At 44.2% G+C, this 21,286-nt stretch overlaps 1 protein-coding gene across 1 annotated transcript in view; it reads right to left on the bottom strand.

Annotated features, from left to right (window-relative positions):
- Positions 1-21,286, bottom strand: part of LOC147705910 (calcium-binding protein 5-like) — a 137,887-nt gene that overhangs the window by 44,805 nt on the left and 71,796 nt on the right. Inside the window, exons 3-4 of the mRNA XM_086928994.1 lie at positions 15,351-15,512; positions 13,956-13,986 (exon numbers count right to left, since the gene is read on the bottom strand). Of these exons, the coding sequence (XP_086785120.1) occupies positions 13,956-13,986; positions 15,351-15,512 (193 nt within the window). The remainder of the gene's footprint in view (positions 1-13,955; positions 13,987-15,350; positions 15,513-21,286) is intronic.

Genomic DNA, 21,286 nt, shown 5'->3' with positions numbered 1-21,286 from the left:
GGCTGTCCCCACTTGCAACCCTTGCCTGGTGTTCCTGGAGTGTGTAAAATCTTGTACCAGAGATTTTTGATTATCATGTTATTTATCTTCAGTGGACAGTTTGTGATTTTAGATTCTAAGTTTGGTTGGCTGTCTCTTGGATTCAAGTTACATAGAACAATCTACATGAAAGTTCGGTTCTCTTTTTATTATGCTCTGGCAAGTTTGATGCTGTGGATTCATGTAACCAAGGCCAGCTTTAGTGCTGGTGGTCCCTGGTACGACAATGGTTGTTGGCGCCCCCGTAATGTCCACCTCCGCCATGGATTACCTCACTACCACCCTTTAACCCGTTGCGTGCACGCGTCGGCCAATGGGCATCACAAGCATTACCTTGGTAGTGCTGGGCACGTCCATTGGCCGACGCGGCCCACCCACTTAATAGAACTCCCGCACCGCGGCGGAACTTGCGCCGCGGGTAAGGAGTTAACAGTGCTGCTCAAGACTCCTGAACCACACTCTCAGATGCATTTAATTCGTTTTAAAGCACCACTCATACCAGTGTAGGGTGTCAGAGCACTTTACATCATGCAAATATTATACAGACAATCAATCATACATGTGTAAATCAGTGTATAGGAAATGTTACATAAGACGGAGGACTACAAGGTGTAAAAGTAACATGTCATCCATACTGGTAGGCATCATAGTTTAAGAGTGCTTGGTCTGGAGAAGCACAAACTTAGAATTTAAAACGGTATGTAACACCATGGATGGGGGTTCTCTTTAAAAAGAAGAATTGATTTTCACCTAAATGAACCCATTTTGCAACATTAGGATAATGAAAGACTGGGGAAAAAAGTCATAATGCTCTTAAATATACCTTGCAGTTTTCATGCAGCTCTTTGATGACAGTTAATAGCTCGCTGTTCTACCATTAGGATTTTAATTTATAAACTTCAAGTAACAATAGGATCTCTCTGACAAAAGCAGTAACCTACTGACCTCTTACATAACATGCACTTTGTGATATGCTTGGTACACCTTTGCGGCAGGCTTATTAACCTCTGTGGTATCTTAGGATGAGTCAAAACTCTTCCACTAGACTAAACTACAATCCTTCTCCCTCTCTCCAGGAAGAACATTAATCAATGGTGTTATCTTAAAATTTTTATTTTTGCCTAAAAATTGCTAGAGACAAAGAACACAGCAGCAGGTGCTTTTAAAACCATAATATATGGCACCCCTAACCGAAGTCAGTGCCCGGTGCGGTGGCACCGGTCGCACTGCCCGAGAGCCTGCCCTGCATGTAACTATTATTGAAGCATTCTGCTTGTGACGGTGCTGGTTGTCAGGCCTGAGTTGTGGGCTATAGTGCATGACGCGTTACGGCAACTGCGTGATGTTTATTCTATGCCAGAGCTCTTTCAACCAGAACTTGAAATAAGAGCCAATTCAAATGCTTGTAAAGAATAAACATTTTTCTGGCAGTCTCTTAATGTCTTTGCTGGAATTTCCCTACATTATTTCATGCCTTCAGGATGTTATTCAGTTGTTGATCTGCAGTTACAAAGCCGTTGGTGTGGTTGATGTGATTTCACATAGCAATGAAAAACGTGGTACTTGTCAGCAGCATAAACTTAGCAATCTGAAAACACTCTGTGCTGCAATAGGAGAACTGATCTGGTCGTTATTAACTTTCAGTACTTGCATATTCATTTACTCAATGGCTTTTTTCAATAGCATATTATTTATATCCCCGCCATTAATTTACCACAAACTTTGATGTCTTTAATGGCTAATGCAATGTAATGGGTAATATACTACATGGATAAACACTTATAAGGTCCCAAAGGCGAGACCTATTGGCTATGCCAATGCTTGTTTCATATTTCATGAGAGCACTATATAAGCTTTCTTAATAAGGAGCCCATCTGCCTTTTTATCCAAACAAACAATAAAACACTCCCAGTTCGCCTTTATTGAGTTTGATGGGAAACCTACAGGGTTAATCATGCACCATGTACCACTGGTCCATGCTCCTCCGTACCTCAGTGTCACCCACACAGTCCTGGGGAACCAGACGAATACTCTCGAAATCGAATACTGAGCAGATTATGATCGCCGGCACAATTAATATGATGATATAAAACCTATTCGGGATCTATCTCCACGTCCTGGGAATGTGAGGGGAAAACCAAGGAGGTGTCACATGCTTTCTTGACAAAACTAAATGATAACTCATCAAACATTTGTTTGAGTGCTTCCCCATACTCATCGATTCTAAAGTGTGACTGCCGACCTTCCCCTGAGTCAAGGAAGCCACAAATGTCGTTTAGCAGGGAGAGGACAGAGATGGATGTTATTGTTAAAGTCCCCACATGAATGATTCGGCCTGCGACAGTCCTTGGATCCATCTCAAATTCACCAATTACCACTCTTCTACTCTGTGTAAGCATATTGGGTCATATGTATCATGCCCAAATGCGTTCGCAAACGCCGAAATTCGCCGAATTTCGGCGTTTGCGAACGCATTTTCGCAAAATGGTATGTATCGCCTAAATCTTCATGCAAAATAAGGAATCGCACAATTTGCGATTCCTTATTTTGCAATTGCATTTAAGGAATCGCAAATTTTGCGATTCCTTAAATGCAATGTATGTAGCCAAAAAATTTTTCAAAATTCCCTTAAGGAATCGCAAATTACCACCAACTTCTAGTTGGTGGTAAGTTGTGAATTCCTTGAAAAATGAAAATTTTTGCATTTTTCAAAGTGCCATGTGACGCACATACATGCCCTTAGAGCATGTATGTGCACCACATGTGCACCCATGCATATTTCAGGGGTTCAACAGGGTGTCCTTTGGACACCCCTGCACCCTTGAAATTATTCTCAATTTGCGATTAGCAAATTACGAATCGCAAATTGAGAATAACTTCCCACTCATTCCTATGGGCCTCCTGGCCCATGGAAATGAATGGGAAAGTATTCTTTAATTGCGAATTCGCAATTTGCGAATTCGCAATTAGGGAATATCAAGAAATCGCTAAAAAATTGCGATTTTCTTGATACATACCAATTTGCGATTCTGAAATAGCAATTTCTTAAAAATCGCTATTACAGAATCGCAAATTGGTACCTTGATACATATGGCCCATTATTATAATAATTGATTATCACAAGTAAAAGGCCTCTCCCTAATGAAAGCCCACGTAGTTCATATAATGGCGAGGTAGGGTACTTAAACACCTGGAACTTCGTTGAAATAAATCTACAGCCTCCTCCTTTTGACCTCCCTGCCCTCGAAGGTACCGCTGGAATAATAGAGGTCACGTAGCCATTTAAATGCAAGCCTGAAGTAGCCCAGGTTTCCAGGAAACAAAGAATGGAGAATACCTAAATAAACTCATCCATTCTGTGTTATCCAGTGTATTCCTGAGACTGGCTACATTCCAGAACATGGCTGTTCCAAGGCTATCTGTGCTCCCGGAACTATCAGTGGGGCAATGCCTCTTCCTCCTCTCCTAAAATCATCTGGGTGGTGACTTACACATGGAAAAGGCTGGCTATAAATCATCTTTCAAAGAGCCCCCCCACATGACAGACTGCACTGGAAGTTACATGGTCTGCCACTTCTCTAGTCAAAAACTGGTTTCATGTCGTTCCAGCCTGTGGTTTTCTAAGGTACTCAACATTCATGTTGGCCTTAAAGAAGAAAAAACGTGTTACTAGTCATCACTCTAAACCCTCAGGCTTAGCAGCACAGATTTATGCATTACCAGCCCTGTCATTGCCACCTGTAATCATAACATGCTGATAAAAACCCAAGAGAACAACTCCTATCTGTGTGGATAGACTCGGGGAATAGAGAAGAAACACTATCAGCGAGGGGGACCTAAAATGCAAGATCACACAATCCCCCACACAAGTGTTTTCCCCGTGCCAGTTTATAAAACTCTGGGAACCATTATAATGTCATTGAACAAGCGGTTTAAAGACCCACCCTAGTGCCCAACCAGTCCACATCTCTATTTTTAAGTTGTGACCAATTCTCTGTTCATGATGACATGATGCCTGGAGGGGGACATTCACTGATAACAAGACATAAGGGGTCACTTGCGGGAGTAGGTTTGACCTGGCCATCCCTTCGGTATTTGTAGTATGTATAGTCACTTGTCACTGCCCCTTCTCCGATGCCATTGAACTGCACTGTGCCCGGGGCCCTTCCTTCATGACTTGTTGCAATGCACTTAGCAGCATCCTCTCCTTAATCATGCCCTGAGCTCCTGTCAATAGGGTTTAAAATAATCTTGGCCTATGACTGTGTTCACTTCCGCCCAACTTCTGGCCTGGAACCTATCAGTCTCCATAACATCACACCTGAGACCACGTTTTCCAGTATCCCAGTCTCTTGCTGACCTGGTCTATAAAACTGGTAATCTTCCCTGTAATGTTAATCGGAAATTCATTGACCTTATCAATAATGTTGGTTTGAAGTTTCAAAAGGTTATCTTTTGTAAGACCATCCCCGACAGCCCCCAAAGAGTTTGATGCATCCTCACTGTGATTTAGACTGTAAGCGAGTGACACCCTCTTTTTTCCTTTTGGACAGTGGGGGGTTAACTGTAGGGGTGGCAAATCTTGAGTGATTTCCAAGCTGCCCTCCTTGCTACAAAGGTTAACCCCTTTTTGGTGTTGCTAGGGGTGCACAATGTTCTACTCCGTCCAATCCAGCTACATCTTTTTCTTCTCTCCAACATACAGAGCCCTTGTGCTTCCTGTGAATTTGGTTACAGCTTTCAGGGTAGCTCATAGTCTCTCTTCCACTTTATTATTGTCCTTTTTCATCTCCCCCATAGCTTTAGTTAAAAATTGGTCGTCAAATTGTGCTAGGGCCCTAGAGTGGTCTCTGCCATGGTCACGGTTTTCCTTTTACCCATAATGGGGGACAGAGGCGATAATAACTCTGTACCTGCCAGACCACCAAGCCAAGAGGGGCGTCCCAAACAAGCCACTTCCAGGCTCTGATATGAACAGATGGGTTTGACTTGGCCCGGTCTTCTCCCTGGCACAGCTAGGCTCGTCCCGAGATGTGGAAAATGCAGAGTCTTTTTAAGGGCTCAAGTGGCTCCTCCCTTGCCTCATGGTCTCTAGGGTAATGTGGGATATGCAGTCCCCAACAGCAGGCAACAGCAGCAACACAAATATGGCAGCCCGCGCTGCAGGAGATGTAGAAGTGTGTTGAGCTTATTATTGGCCCTTCTCCTACCTCCTGGTCGGCATCCCGGACATTATTGAACCAAAGCATTATGTTAAAGATGAATGATATTAACTGGATGTTATTATCATTTTATTTGTTCCTGTGTCTTAGCGGGCAGGCCTGCTCTGTTCTCAGACCAGGGGAAGTTGTGGTGGCCCTCTGTAAAGTGCGCATGAATGCAGCGTTGTGATTGGTCAGTTGTGATTGGTCAGGGGAGCTTGGGTGCTTCCTCTTCCAGCTAGAAAGGAGGGACGATGATGAGGGACGAAGTGGAGAGGCGCGAGGAGGTAAGTTTTCTTTTTATCATCTCCCCCTCACCCGCCGCACCACCTCTGATCTGTGCCAGCTGCTACTGGGAGCTGCATGAGTGTTGGAACTCCCTCCTCTGTAAGAGGAGACAAAAGCCAATTGGCTAACGGAAATCATACAGCCTGGGCCTTCTACTTCTGAGCCTCTTTTACCTTTCAGTGAGACTTGGATTGATTCTATATTGCCAACCTGGTCTACGCCCTCGTCAGCCTCTGAGATTAGCAGCCACGTTTCCAAACACACAGATCAGCTTCTGTGGACCTAACGTTTTTGGAACAGCATCTTACAACAGGAGCTCTAGTGGTTAGGCCTCCACTTCAAATCAAATAAAATGAGATTTGTAGAGTGCACAGCTCACAACCAGGCATCCAGGACTCTTTAAGTGTGTGAAAAGGCACTTGCAAAGGTAACTTAATTCCACTCACTTCTACTCCTCCCGACTTGGAGTTCAAATTAATCCATACAATAGGCATGAAAGTCTTTTTTCAGTTTGGTGGTGTGTTCCCTGAATACTTACTGCCTTCTGGCCTGTTATTGAAACACCCTTTAGGAGAAGACATGGGAGGTAGTACTGGCATTTGCCAGGTCTCTGAGTGTTCTTTTCACACACTGTTCAGGATGGACAGGGTGCAGTCAAGCAAATCTTGATTCTGGTTTGGAACCAACAGACTTGGATGCCTGTGAAGTGGGTACCAGTGTTACCATTCACAGACATGCCTGCATGTGCTTTAAGTGATTCTTTGAAGTATATGCCCAACATGGGGTCCAGTTGTGAGGGGAAAAAAAAAAACACAGCTGTGGACAAATTCAAGAATATCCATGCAAAGGCCTCTGGGTCTAGCCTTAGTTACACCAACAGTATCCGAAATTTCAATGTTACATCTGGGGCTTTACCTTCCATCAACACTGACCGTCTCGGGTTTGATTGGAAATCTGAGCAGAATAGTGGCATAGCAAGGGGGGGGGGTTCGCCCCGGTTGGCATGAGTTTTGGGGCTGGTGGCCTCCCAACCTGCTCTTACCTGCGGCTGTCATGGGGCGACTGCTGCAGGATTCGCCAACACAACACCCCCTGGTCTTACATACAGCCGCCTTCACTGTGGGGCGACCGCCACCGGGACACCCACTGGCGCAGAACTTTTGGGCCTTCAGAGACAATGGTGGTGCAGCAACCTGAGTTTGCCCTTCAGTGGACATAGGCAGTCAGAGGGTGTAAGATTCAACATTTCCTGTCCCACAGTCACTGTATCACTTCTGATTAATGGGTCCAGTAAATCATCCGGATTGGCCATTCTACTCCCTTTCTGAACACACCTCTCTACATACACCCAATTTCTCATGATGATTTTGGCAGGTAATACTACAATCCTGTCCAAGAAGGTGTGTATATTCCTTGCCAAGTGTGTGATGAAAAGAATACCCAAACGGAAAAGTGGCTTGGGTACTCGCATCATTACGTCCTAGTCCCCAAGATGGACAGAGGCCTGCAACCGATTCTGGACCCGAGTTTTGAACTCATTACTCTGGAAGGATGAATTCCATATTATGACACTTGCACAAGTTCTGCTGGCCTTAGACTACAAAGACTGGATGGTGTTGCTGGACATGCATGTTGGGCATGTATTTTTCTGTACCAATTCTACAGTCCAACTCAAAAAATACCTGCATTTTGTGGTGGAATCCACTTAATTTCAGTCCACTGTCCTACCTTTGGCCTTACATCTGCCTCCAGGTCGTTTACTAAGATAATGTCAATTGGTGAAGCTTGGGTGTACATGTGTTCTACATTGACCAGTGGCTATTGAAGGCAGGTTTGCCTCAACTACTCGCGGACCACCTGCAGGCAACAATGTCCCTGCTACTCAACCTTAGATTCTTCATCAACACTCCCAAAACCCACCTGCAATCCCTTCACAGGCTTCCCTTCATTGAGCCATTTTGATCACATTGACTTTGAAGGCCTTTCTACTCCATCTCAGCGAGTCCACAATATCCAGACGTTGATCCAAATGTTTTAGCTGAGACCTATTTTTCCAGCCTTGGTAGTTTTGAGATAGTTAGGCTTTTTAGCCTCTTGCTTCCTGTTGGTGCCCTTTGCTCTGTGGCACATGCATGCCATTCACTGGAACTTACTCCTGCAGTAGGCTCAACGTAGCCGGTGAGACAGGAACCACATTTCTGAGGACCAGGCCAGGTTTTACAGTGTGGCCCATGTGGATAAAGCAGCCCCAAGATATATCTGTGACCTACCGAGGCACATTCACAAGTATAGAGTAATCTTTGCTTTTTTTATTAATGGATCACATGTGCCTGCAAACTTGCCTTCTCAGCCAAATTATTTAACTTTATGAATAACACCAATGCTTTGGTCTATCTGAAGTGCCTCGGGCAGGTGTGAAGTCAGTGGAGGTAATAATTGGTATCATGCATGTGAACAACAGGGGCCCTATTACAGATAGGGAGCTCTTATCCAGTTTGCGCCAAAGTGCACCTTTTTCAGAAGCTGGGCAGGGTGCAAACAGGGAAAGTGCACCCCATTATGTTAAATGCGCTGCCCTCAGGGCAGCCATAAACCAGCACTGCCCTCGGGGCAGCACATTCAAGAGAAATACAGAACAGCTGTTTAAAAGCTGCTCTGTGCGTCACTGTGTGGATGGCAAGCTGCCAGCACTTGTAAAAGGAATTAAAGATCCTCTTGCAGGCGGGTGCACTGAGTGATGGCACCCATCTGCAAGAGGTTATCTGAGGGGTCCATGGAACACCCTTTCATCACTTCAGAGGGCTGACTTTCTGAGGCGCACTGACAGTGTGCCACCCTTTTGTTGCTCTCTTTCAGTGCACCTCCTGAAGACATGTTTGCCTCTGCATCCAAGTCGGTAATACAATGCAGGCGCAGAAGCACAGAGATTTCCTCATTTGCATGTGGCCACACCCCCATGCAAATAAGGGAATGCCCTCTTATGTTAGCACTGGCGCTGCCAGCGCTATCTGTATTACAGAAGTAGTCACACAAGCATTTGCGGCCCCTTCTGTAATGCCAAAGTGTCCAGAGGGAGCATAAAACAGATGCAAATGGTCGTTGTGCCCCTGGGCACTTCTGAAATACGGCCCCAGGTGGATCTGTGACTGTCCTACCAAGTCAAAAGAGACTGTAAGCTCCCACTACACAGTAATTTAGAGGCAAAAACAGTTGTATGGCAGAAACCATGACAGTATTTTGCCATCCAAGAAAATTATATGAAAATGGGTATATCATCAAGAAATTTATCTTAATAGGGTTTTGTTTTTATTTTCTTCCTGCCATAAAGACATTTCTAACTTGTGGCACTGTAGGAAACAAATACTGTAAAATACAAACATTTTGATTTTTTATAAGTGGAAAGACTTTTGCTAAGTTTCTGTAACCTAACACAAATACATCATGGGCAAGAGCAATGTAATTTCCCAGTGTACAAAGAACATCATTGTGCTCCCTCCTGTGGCAGCACTAGAAACACAGGCTGCCACAGTTAGAAGGAACTTAAGGCACAAATACTGCATCTAGGGGCACTTTGGACTGTGCATTTACTGTCTCCCAACAAATTCTCTATGTCATGAGCAGATAGAGATGGATTACAGTCCCCTATAAATCTTCGGGATTAAACTTCTAAGATAACTTAGCGGGCTACTACACTTGCTGCTGAAATGTTCCATAACCGGTGGCTTCACAAGTTCAAATCTTGCTGATCGGCCTTTCATTTCCGATAAACGCGTAGTAAAACAAGCACTACAAATGTGAATGTCCTGCAATCCGTATAACAACTCTGAAATGCTAGGTCTGTGTGCCACGGCTGAGTGGGCATGCTGTAGATTATTTATTGTGAATGTTGTGAGAATGTGATGATGCATGGGATGCTGCTACCTGCTGGATGAGGCCTGGGAGCTGATTACGGTTGAAGGGTGAACTGAGCCCCAACCATATCTATCGGGTTGTGGTTGGTTGTATTCTAAGGGCTTAACATGGAATAAAGAACTTACCTCCTACCTGAATGAATTTGGACTTTCATATGAAGACTCTGCACCTCCAACTACAACAGAGTCCCTGATCTGGATAAACAGCACACATATTTGAGCATCCAATGAATATGATGTTTTGGGGGATTTTTAAAGATACAGTCCTTAACTCACTTAGACTACTAATGTTAATAGCTATCAATTAAATCACAGATTTATTTTTGTCATAACTTCTGAAAAACTAAGGGCCACAGTTTTCACAAATGTGGGTCTAAAGCCTAGTGGACACTATCAAACATTCTAGAATCTTGACAATAAGAAAAATTGATGGAGTAAAAAGATAAGAGATGAGAGTGATAAAAGGAGGGTGTTAGGACAAAAAAGATGAGGGTAAGAAAAAAGAAAAGACAAGACAAATGGTAAGGAAAGAGGTGGATGAAATCAAATTAAAGGAGTGAAGCTAAGGGAGGAAAGGTGATGGTGATGAAAAAGGTGTAGGGCAAATTGACAAATATCTCACCTCTGAGTCCCTAGTTCAGGCCATCATCTCTTATTCTCTCAAAGTTGGATTATGTGACCTATCTATACGTTGGCTTACCCAAAGGCTTATTAAAAAGACTCCAAATTGTCCAGAATCTGATAGCCTGTCTTATCTACAAACAATCTAAACATTGCCATATCAACCCCATGATGAAGGACCTTCACAGGCTACCTGTTAAACAAAGAATTATCTTCGAAGTCGGTTGCACTATTTTCAAATTATTGCATAGCAAAAGGCCCCACTTCATCAATTCTCAAATCATGGAATACTCCCCAAATCGCATGTTATGTTCTGGTCACTTGAACTTTTATATAAGTTTCTCATTTCAAGAAGAAGAGACTGGGTAGCACCAGGTTCTCAGTTATGGCCCCCAAACTATGGAACTCCCTCCTGCCCCAAGATAAAATCTGCAACATGCTACCCTAAATTCAGGAAATCATTAAAAAACCTACAACTAACGCACTACTTCCACTACCTATCACCTCCTGTTCCCCGCATAGCGCCATTAACGTGCACTTTATAAACACAGTAACATAGGATACCGGTTTATAGAATTGGGCATGAGCCTGCTCAGAGATTATCTGGCTCCATTAGCTGTAGTGCCCTCACCATACCAAAAGGTTAAAAGTTACTTATCACCTCCTTTGGCTTTTCTTCCTCTGTCTGATCTGCCCACCATCCAAATCACCTGTTGGGATGTGATTGCTTAAAGAGCTTTCTCAAATGTTTTGTTTTGCTCTCTTCATTATTCTGCAATACAACCTAAATCTCTGAGCCACTTCATAGCTGCCCCTGCTGCGTCTCACTCTGAAAAACTGTTTTCCTCAATGCAATGAACTCTCCATGTTGAGTTTGCAAGCTAAAGGCTTTGTCGGGTCAACCTCCTTATACAACCTTCCTCCCTGACAAACTGGTTCCATGAACTTCTCATCCTTTATTATGAAAGTTGGATCACCTTTGCTCGTGGTTCAGTCCCTTACACTTCCAATGTTCTTTTCTCCACCACATCCATCCAAGTAAGATTTAAGGATACACCGGCTGGACCTATGCCATGCCCTCAGCTTCTATATTAATAGCAAAAAGGAGCACCGCATTGATGAATAGAGTGCTAATTGATTTCACTGATGCTAATAGGAGATAGGCAGTCCAGAAGTGAACCTTAACCCATTGCATTATGCTATGCTTTGACCAAAACAGGTCTCCAGAGTGCCCCAGGGCCCACTCCAGCAGAACAAAAGCTATCCATGCTGTTCCTATTCTGGACATCTGCCAGTGCTATGTGGGCTTCTGTCTATATGTGCCCAAGGATAATGACAATATTGGGAGAAACCCTTTACTGAAAAAGGGAATGGGTCTGTATGTAGGCAAAAATCAAGAATTCCCTTTTCCTTTTTTGTTGGTTATGAGACTCCTATCTCACGAGGGTCTTGGTTGAAGGAACTAAACAAGGAAGGGCTTAGAGTTTCAAACAGATTAACACATTTACATTATATGCAATATTTAAGTATTTAAATTCTAGACAACAAGCAGTAGGATACAATGAGGGTGGAGAGGCAAGAGGATAAATTATATCAAATTTTTATTTATTGGTTTTTCAATTAGTCATATTAAAAACATCATATTTATTCATAAAAAGCATTACATCATAAAACAATTCATGAAGAAAAAAGATTATATAATCTTAACTAATCTAATCCAACTCTAAGCCCTTCCTTCAACCAAGACCCTCGTGAGATAGGAGTCTCATAACCAACAAAAAAGGAAAAGGGAATTCTTGAATTTTTGCCTATATACTTGCCCAAGGCCCTACTGTATCAACTCTCTGGTCCACAGGGAGGGCCCTTATACCAGGAAGTTCTGCAAGACTGAATGGGCAAAGTCCACACCTCAGAACGAGCTCCTCTTGGGTGAGGGATTGCTTTGAGACCGATTCAACATGGGGAAAGGAGTTGGCCTAACAGCTAGGGCGGTGAACCTCGAATCTGGGGAACTAGGTTCGAGTTTCGGCAATGATGCTGAACATCCTGGGATTCGGGGCAAATCACGTAATCTCCCCGTGCCTAACAAAACTTAATGTGTGTCCTTATGTAACGTAACTGGTGCTATGTAAAGCGGTCTGATACCCAATTCGGGTGAAGATCGCGCTATATAAAACTCTGCAAAAAAAACAAAAAAAATGTAAAGGGTGAGGAATATGTGGGTCGAAATATGCATTAGACCAATACGTGACTGACATTCAGTAATTCTCAGTCTGGTGCATACCAGCGGATTTCTCACTGCTGCCTACCTCCCATTTGGTGGAGCGGGCTCTCAGGATTAATGAGATTCTAGATTTGATTTGCACACTGTCACTTACCACACAAATTGTTAGTCAAATTTCTGTCTCTGAAAGCCTGGAAAAAAAGGAGGAAAACTGGTGTTGGTGTGCAGAAGTGGTGCTTGTATGAACAGATCCATGATGGAAGCTGACGGGGCACCTACCGGCACACATTCTAATTATGTGGACCTCGGCCCAGGGGAAAGCATGTGGTGCTACGACTTTATTCCCCTTTCAGAGGCAGCAAAATTGGGCTGATATAGGACTAGGGCACCCCGCGATACCGATACTTGCCAGATGCCTTATTATGTTACTACATTCCTGAGGGACAGTAGCGGGTCCGCAAGTTTTGCTTGTATATGCTATTTCTTTATGTATTTGCCTGTACATATTGAGGCAGAAATCAATGAAATCTTTTGGAATTAAATAATAGTTGCACACACACGCCCTTCCTTCCTTTGCTACCAGGAGCCGCCTTACTTGGACCCGGGAAGTGAACACTGGTGATTGCACACAAACAATTTTATGGCTTATTGTTACTGGTGCAGAGCAAAAATTATTCTCTGTTGGGTGACGTAGACCCAGGGCACGATTCGGGGGTACACACGGGTGGACGGCGTCCACCCACTATTTTCACAGGGTGAACGCCGTCCACCCTGCCAAGAGGTTGGACCCCATTAAATAATGCGCTGAACTCCTCCCGGTGTAATTTCCAAACTCCGGACACTTTCAGCAGCGCCTGCACGTTTCCTGCTTTCCATCTGCAACAAGCAACAACGTGCAGGCTGGGCGGGGCTTTCTTATTTTGGACTCCTGCTGGGCTCATAACTAAGCCCGAATCTGAGAGGGTCATCAGGCCCCCTTTTGTTTCAGTCCCCTTGATGGGAGCAGTCAGGAGCCTCACGCCTAGAAGCAAATGCAGCAGAGGGGAAACAAAGGTTAGCACTTCACAATACTTAAGAGAGGCAGCTTTTCACTTTGTTAAGGCTCCGTTTACTAGAGCTGCATGCACTGTAAGAATGTCAGATGTATTGGTCTCTCCCAGTAGTTACATAATACTAAATGTAATTTATATAGCGCTTACTACCCCTCAGGAGGCGTTCAAATAATTTAAGTACCACTATTTTTTCTTGTATAGCGCTACTCATCCCAAATCAGAGTGCTTTAGATCACAAGTACAGATTAAAGTCGCGACTTGTGATGTGCCATGATGTCACGTGATGTGATGTCACTTGCATACTGCCTAACTAGGTTAGTCCCCCACTTCTTTTGTCAGGACTTGTGCCCTGCATAGACCCAAGAGACAGTGAAAACAGGCACAATTCCAATGTGGGTACGTTATACCGGCATGTTGTATGCCCACCCAGTCCCGGTGTTGCACTAATAAATGAGGAAAAACCTGTGGGAAAAATCCACAGCACTTTATTCACCATTTATGTCTAAAATTGCATGAACTTCACAATTCCTGGTTGCTGTAATCGTTCTTGTTACACTGGCAGGTTTCTCCACCCATACCACCCGAAAAATGACAGAGTAAGGTCCAAACATCTCCTTACCTTCAATTTCATCTGTACCCAGCTCCCGGTACTGGAAAAGAGGTAAAAGGGAGAGTGTGAGGAAATATGGGCGAGAATAAATTCAAGACAGATTGTGGGAATAAAAAGTAGTGGTGGAGTGGGGTAATAGCTTAGTGAAGTGAATGATAATGTGAAGAGGAGGTCGAAATATATAGGGGAAGGTAAGAGTGGGGAAACGAAAGGGTGGAAAGATGAAGGTGGGTAGACGGAGAGAGAAGTGAAAATGGGAAAGAAGTAGAGAGGGTGGAGGTAGTGGATGGGGAGTACCACGAGTGAGTGGGGGAAGAGGAGAATGGCAAAGGGAGGAAAAGGGGAAAGTGGGAGAGACGAGATATTAGGCAGTCAATGTAATAGGAGGTGGAAGGGGGCGCCATAGAGAGTATATGGAATCAATGGCTAGAAAAGGTGTGGAAAGAACACGGGGAGAGGATGAAAAGAAGATGTGTCGGCGGGGAGAGAGATGAGAGGGGAAATAAATAAATGGGGGGGGGGTGGATCAGGAATGGCGAAAAGACATTGAAGGGAACGGAGGAGATGCTCGAAATGAAGAGGGAAGGAATAGGAGGGAACAGGAAGAGAGAAGGATAGAAAGGGATGAGAAGAAGAAAGGCTCATGGAAACATGGCAAGAGGGAATGAGAAGACGGAGGAAAAAGTGGAGAAGGGGTGGTGCAGGGAGAGCGAAGGTCTCTATAAAGATGAGATAGATGAAGATAGAAGCAGTAGGTTTGTGTATTAAAAGTATTAAACCTGACATACACATATGCCTCCCGACCTTAGGCTTCCGGGGGGGGGGGGGGGGGGTAAGGGGTCACAAACCGTCTAGCTTCAGCCCAACGGCCCCGCCACTTCTCAGCCTGTGGTGGCCTCTTATTCCGGAGCTCCCATCGGCCACTTCACACAAATGGAAGATGTCTATACCTCTCATCAGAATTCCTTGTTTCCCTCAATGGAGGGGTAGTCTCTTACCAGACCCCACCCATCTACCCCACCCCCTTCAAACACGCACACCTCCCACTGACCTATACCGGAGGGACCGTCTCCATCTATTGCAGCCCAGAACACTGGTCATCAGTCCCAGGCGTCTCTCGAAACGGGTTTACTCTTTACATTTCTGTCTGTCTTTCTTTTTCTTTCTTTCTTTCTTTCTTTCTTTCTTTCTTTCTTTCTTTCTTTCTTTCTTTCTTTCTTTCTTTCTTTCTTTCTTTCTCTCTTTCTCTCTTTCTCTCTGTCTCTCCATCCTCCTGTATTAGGATATGCACGCAGCAGTGACAACAGTGACACAGAATAAGGCACCACGGGACAGGGGCATGCGTGACGCGTGACGCAGACTCCAATGCCTGCCCTCTCTCCCGGGGCAGGACACCATGCTTACCCCCTGCTTCTCGGCGATGCCCTTGCGCAGGAAGATGCAGGCCGGCCCCAAGGGGTTCTGCATGTCGGGGCAGCCCTGGGCCAGGGTGAGCAGCGGTACCGTGAACTCGGGCTCACAGGATCCCAGCCTCCTCCTCAAGCGGGAAACCGGGCCGTTGGCTTGCTTATGCAGAGGGAGAGAGAGGAGAACGGCTCGAATATATTGTTTTTAAGAGAAGCAATGATTAGAGAGCTCGATGCTGTGTCATTAGTACCTTTCGGATTATAGCCCCCCCCCCCCCCCCCCACCCCCTCCCTCACCCAACCCTGAAACATCTGCCAGTTAAATCTTGCTGTCTAAATGATCTTTCGAGATAATGCCCGCTGCAGGACTGATAGACCAGCCGGCCTAGGCTGACTGTACCAAGTGCGAGGGAGCCGCGGGGGCACAGGGGCACATTTACATGGAAATGACGGGACGTTAACGCAAGTTTAACGGCTGATACAAAAACAAACAATCATTTAATCAAATACGTTTCCGGTCATTCCATGTGCTTTCTGAACATTCCATTTCTTCCAATACAAGAATGGACAGGTAATTACCAGGCATACAACTGATAGAAACCTCAGTATTCCAAGTAAGGTATGCATGCTACAATGATTTTATTTCTCCCTTGAGAGTTAGAGGTTCCAAGAATATTAGCTACTAGCTATACCCAGGGCTGCTTGAATTATGCATTCCCATAGCCATGGCGGATTTCCATAATAATGATTGCCACGTAATTCACCAATTGTGTTTTTAATAATACAATTATTTCTAGCTCAAATGAATAAAAAGTTAATATAAGTATAAGTGTTTCACACACAGAGCACACCGTACCAGATGGTGCAGAATTAATCTTTCACATGCATGTCAGCTTTTGCCTACTGCATCCGGTATTTAAAGAGGGTATACTTTTGTTCAGATGTTAACATACCAAATTCATGACACGGTGAATGAGTTTTGTCTGTCTTTGGACACACCTTACATACTTGTTAGGACAGAAATATCCCCTGCATAGTGAACTGGTGTGAATTAAATCCCCGAGAGCTTGAACGCATTTGGAAGAGGTAGCCTGACTTTTTACTTTGGCCCCAGCATCTTGCTACTCGCCACTCTCATGTACAGTTCCACTATTATGTAAAACCTAGTACTGACATTGCTTTTGCATGTCAAGTCTGTTTGCAAATACAGTGATACATGTATACCAGTGAGGAGTGTGTGTGTATGTGTGTGTAATGTAAGAGAGAGAGAGTTTGAGTCCTGAAGCCAGATTGACCCATTTGGGATGCCCATGGTTTAGCATGACACAAGAGGGAGGGTAGGGTTCACTCCGATAGACAGCGGAAGTGTATCCCTGAATATTTCTGTGGTTGTAGGGTGGAGACCCAGAAAAATGAAGTGAGGAAGAATGAAACAATGATACCTTTAGAAAATCAATAAAAAAAATAGTTAGCTTCAGGTTGCTGATTAGTTCTTTCTGCGCACTGCTATTTAGAAGATCTCAAGGATGAGGGCTGCGACTGCAGTTTTTATGTTCAAGATGAGGACATTGCTAGGTCAGATCTGCCCTTTTGTTGTTCCCGGATGACTGGTTCAGGAAGGCAGATGACAATCAGTGGTAGCAACCTCACACTCATTTTGCCCATATTTTGTTACTGGTGCTTGGTGCCAGCCCCAGTGGTAACTATTGTGAATAACATGACATTACACACCGGCTGAATCTGAAGAACAACTTGAGAAGGCTACTTGAAAGAGAACCAATGGAAACCTGTTCCTAACCCTAAGACAGTGACTCCTTAAATGGAAATAAAAGTGGAACCTTGAGACAGCGGACCCACAATTGGGACTAAAAGTGGAATCAAACCACCCCACTTGGTTTCAGGCCCAAGGTCTTCTTGACCAAGGAAGAGAGTGTTCCACCGAGTATTCGAAAAGCTGCTGTAAGCATAGCTGGTATCTACCTTCTAGTCAATGTCACAGAGGTGAGGGGGCATCAGCTGAAGTCGCCACTGGTGGAGCTAAGGATCTGCCTGAAGACATCTAGTAGCCTAATTCTCTGATGAGAGGGGGAAAAAGTGTGCCTAGCCCTTGCAAAAGGATAGACCACCCCGGAAAGAGCTGCCCATCATGTTCTCAGCCTGAGGCAAACCCAAAGGAAGAAGATGAACTTCAAAGAGCGATCCTGGAGAAAAACTGTTCTGAGAATGGGGTTGCCTGATCTCTATGCGAAGTGCTCTAGAAGCTGCAATAAAGACTGTACTATAGAGTGTCAGCCTGAATCGCACTGGCAGCTTATCACAGGCGGAGTGAATGATGCCACCATAATGACCGCCGCAATGATGATCAAAATGTCACCAAAGCAAAACACCCTAAACCAGCCTGGTGGCTGTAACTGCCTCAAAGCCTGTACAGGACTAGGCCTGGAGACTTCAACTATGGCCAGTTGAATGCTGGTTCTCAGTTGATTCCAGAGGGTCCCTACTTCAGCTACAGGAGCCCTTATGAACCAGTCTCTTGGGGGACAGCTGCTGTGGTGAACACCCCTGGCGGAGTTCACCTTGTATGGGCAGGAATTCTGCTGCTTCACACCGCACAGCGTGGATGTCCACTGCACAACAAGAGGTAACAGAGGAGCCTACCTGCACATGGGGATGACAGAGCATAGTGGCAATAGTAATAGTGACTCCGGCTGGATGGGAGATGGTTACTGGGGAGGGGTGGTGAGTGTAGTGCCTCATCATTTTTAGCACAACTTATGACAACCCAGCGTAGAGTATTTATTACATTGTGTAGTATTTATTTTGCTTTGCTGTGAGATTAAAAGTATGTTCATTCCTAAGAGATAACCACTAGCCTGGACATTATATTTTATGTCTATTACTTGGCTGTTGGGTTATGAGTTCTTGCACTTACACTATTTCTCTGAGGAGCCTGTGACTGCTCGCCCTTGCTACCCTGAGAGTCAAGTGCAGGAAGGATGCCCTTGGCCGAATTTGCAGTGTCCATGTAGGACAAGCTCCAGAGCACCATAGGCAAACAACCTCAATCACTACAGTTGGGTCCCTGTAGCCCCCTCGGCTCTGTGCCCCTCTGACCGGGGCCTCAGAATACTTAAAAGAAAGGCAATTCAAAAGGAGAAAGAAAGGGTGATTCCTTATTTGTCATGAAAATGCTGTTTCACTATTATGGCAAAATCATGTTAATATCACAGGCACAGTTCTCAAAGCAAACGTTATTTCACAGACAATGTTCACAAATCATCAGTCATGTAAAGATGTCCTAAACATATATTTATTTTTAAGGTTTGATGTCCTGAATGTCAAACTGCCTCCACGTGTGGTACGGACATAAGGAATATGAAATGTACAATACTAGCCTAAAGGGCTCTGGGAAGCTCTTTAATACATTGAAGGCAAGTTTTAAAACAGAACAAAGATGTGCAGAAGCGGAACACATTTTTTTTAAAAGAATTGTTCTTGTAAGCTTATTTTCTGATAAATACAATACTGTGTACATTTCATACTAATAAGTAGAAAGGGCAGTATTAGTTCAAATTGTATTCCTGTGCATCCATGCAGGACAAAATCATTAAATGTTGTCAATAATATTTTGAATGTGTATTATTTTCATTATTAGAACATTGGAATGTTGGGAGCTATATTGAAAACAATGAAGTTCTCTGGGGGCTTTACCGGCTATTAAAGGGACGCCCCAGTGTTAAACAAGGGAGCAGGACTTTAATAGCTGGAATAGCCCAGCTACGAAGGGCTAAAAGGCTATTATAACATTCTTCCACTAGACGGTAGAATGTTCAAAAAAATTAAACAAAGGCTTCTCGGAGTTCGAGGGGTTTTAAATTCCCTTGGGCTCCGAGAGGCCTTTGTGAAAACAACATTGGGATGTTGCTTTGCGGGCCTTTACTGGCCAGTAGATGCCCTGTGCACTCCATTGTCTTCAATGGCATGCTCCACATTCCAATGTTCTAATTGCATGTAGAAGCCAGGAACTCCAACATTCCAATGTCTGTTCACAGCTATTGCTGCGAACAAAAGACCTCACAGCAATCCCAACTGGCTCCGTAAGGCCTTTGTTTTACTATTTAGAACATTCTGCGCTCTAGGGGCGAAATGTTCTATTAGCCTTAGAGCCCTTCGTAATGAGCTCTACCAGGACATTAGAGGCCCTCTCCTTTGTTAGAGGCTGGAGCAGACTTTTAATGGCCAGTAGAGCTTGCTACGGTTGGCTCTAAGGCTATATTAGAACTCTGGAATGTTGAGAGCCCCATTTAAGACAATGGAGCAGCAGCAAACCACATGAACTGGTATAGGCCCACTGCTCTCATCATTTCAATGTGCTAATACACAGCATCTGCCTTTCTCTTTTCTGCTGCCTCTCGAAAATATGTTATTTAGACAAAGGAAAGTGAACGGCAAAGGCCATGGAGGAGGACACGCGTTAGCCCTCACCCTTCCTTCCTCCTGTAGCTCAGTGTCACCAGGGCTTCAGAAGGAGAGAGGGGTGCATGCTGTTCAGGTCCCGTCTCTCCTTGGCTTGGCTGAGCTACAAAAAGCAGCTCAGCCAAGCCAGGAAGAACCAGGGGTTGACTACAGCCCCCTTTCACACCTCTTGCAGTGAATGTTCAACAGCTAACAGCTGTGGCCCTCCCTGAGTCCAGCTGTTAGCTGTAGAACATTCACAGCAAGAGTTGTGATACAAAGGCTTCAGTGCCCGAGGGGCATTTCAATCCCCTCAGGCTCCGAGAGGTCTTCATGTTTTTTACTTAGAACATTCTGCCTTCATGGGGCAGAATGTTTTAATAGCTTTATAGTCTGCCGTAGCTGGGCTATACCACTATTAAAGGCATGTGCCCTACTACTGCTAAATGCCTTTTCTACATCCCGAAAGTCATAAAGTTATGGTTTTGTCTCAGTTTAGGAGTAGTAAAGTTAGGAATCCTAACTTTACTACTCCTAAATGCCTTTTATGAATACCGAAAGTCGTAAAGTTAGGATTTTGCCTCAGATTGCTTTTGTGAATCGGGCCCTCATTGCCCAGCACAGAGCTTATTTCAGTAAAACAAAAGTACTTTAATCTTACAAGTACTTTAATCTTACAGCAAAATGAAATACTGCACAGTTCAAATAAGGATACAGTTACAAGGTTGTAATCACTTCTAAGAATCTCAGTAAAGCACTATCAGCTAGATTAATCATAGTGCCGTTTTGCGAGTCCTTAATAGAGATTATTAAGGAATCGCTATTAAGGACTTGCAAAACGGGATTCATGTAGGAATCGCTAAATAAATTGCGATTCCTACACATTCCTTATTTGCGATTAGCAACTTGCTAATCGCAAATAAGGAATAACTCCCCATTCATTCCTATGGGCCTAAAGGCCCATAGGAATGAATGGGGAGTTATTCCTTATTTGCGATTAGCAATTTGCTAATCGCAAATAAGGATGCGATTTCAAGGGTGCCAGGGGTGTCGAAAGGACACCCTGTAGCACCCTTGAAATGTAATCTGCATTGGTGTTGAGCACACACATGTCCAAAGGACATGTGTGTGTGTAACATGCAACTTAGAAAAATGCATTTAAATGCATTTTCTAAGTTTTTGCTATTTACCACAAGGTTTGACTTCGTGGTAAATAGCAGTCCTAATTTGCGAATTTGCAATTTTCAAATGTTTCATGAATAGCATTTAAGGAATCTCTAATAGAGATTCCTTAAATGCTAATCCTTGCAAATTTGCGAATTCTTTACAAGCGATTTTTGCATTTGGGATGATGAATATCAAATGCAAAAATCGCACTGGCAAAGGGCCAGATTCTCAGAATCTGGCCCTTTAGCGAGTGCATTTCGCTTGATGAATCTGGCTGTATACCCCCTATTGTGCCCTCTTATGGTTCTAGAA

This window comes from Lissotriton vulgaris, chromosome 7 (genome assembly GCF_964263255.1).
Source record: "Lissotriton vulgaris chromosome 7, aLisVul1.2, whole genome shotgun sequence".
Lineage (NCBI taxonomy): Eukaryota > Metazoa > Chordata > Amphibia > Caudata > Salamandridae > Lissotriton > Lissotriton vulgaris.
This window is presented reverse-complemented; position numbering and strand designations above follow the sequence as displayed.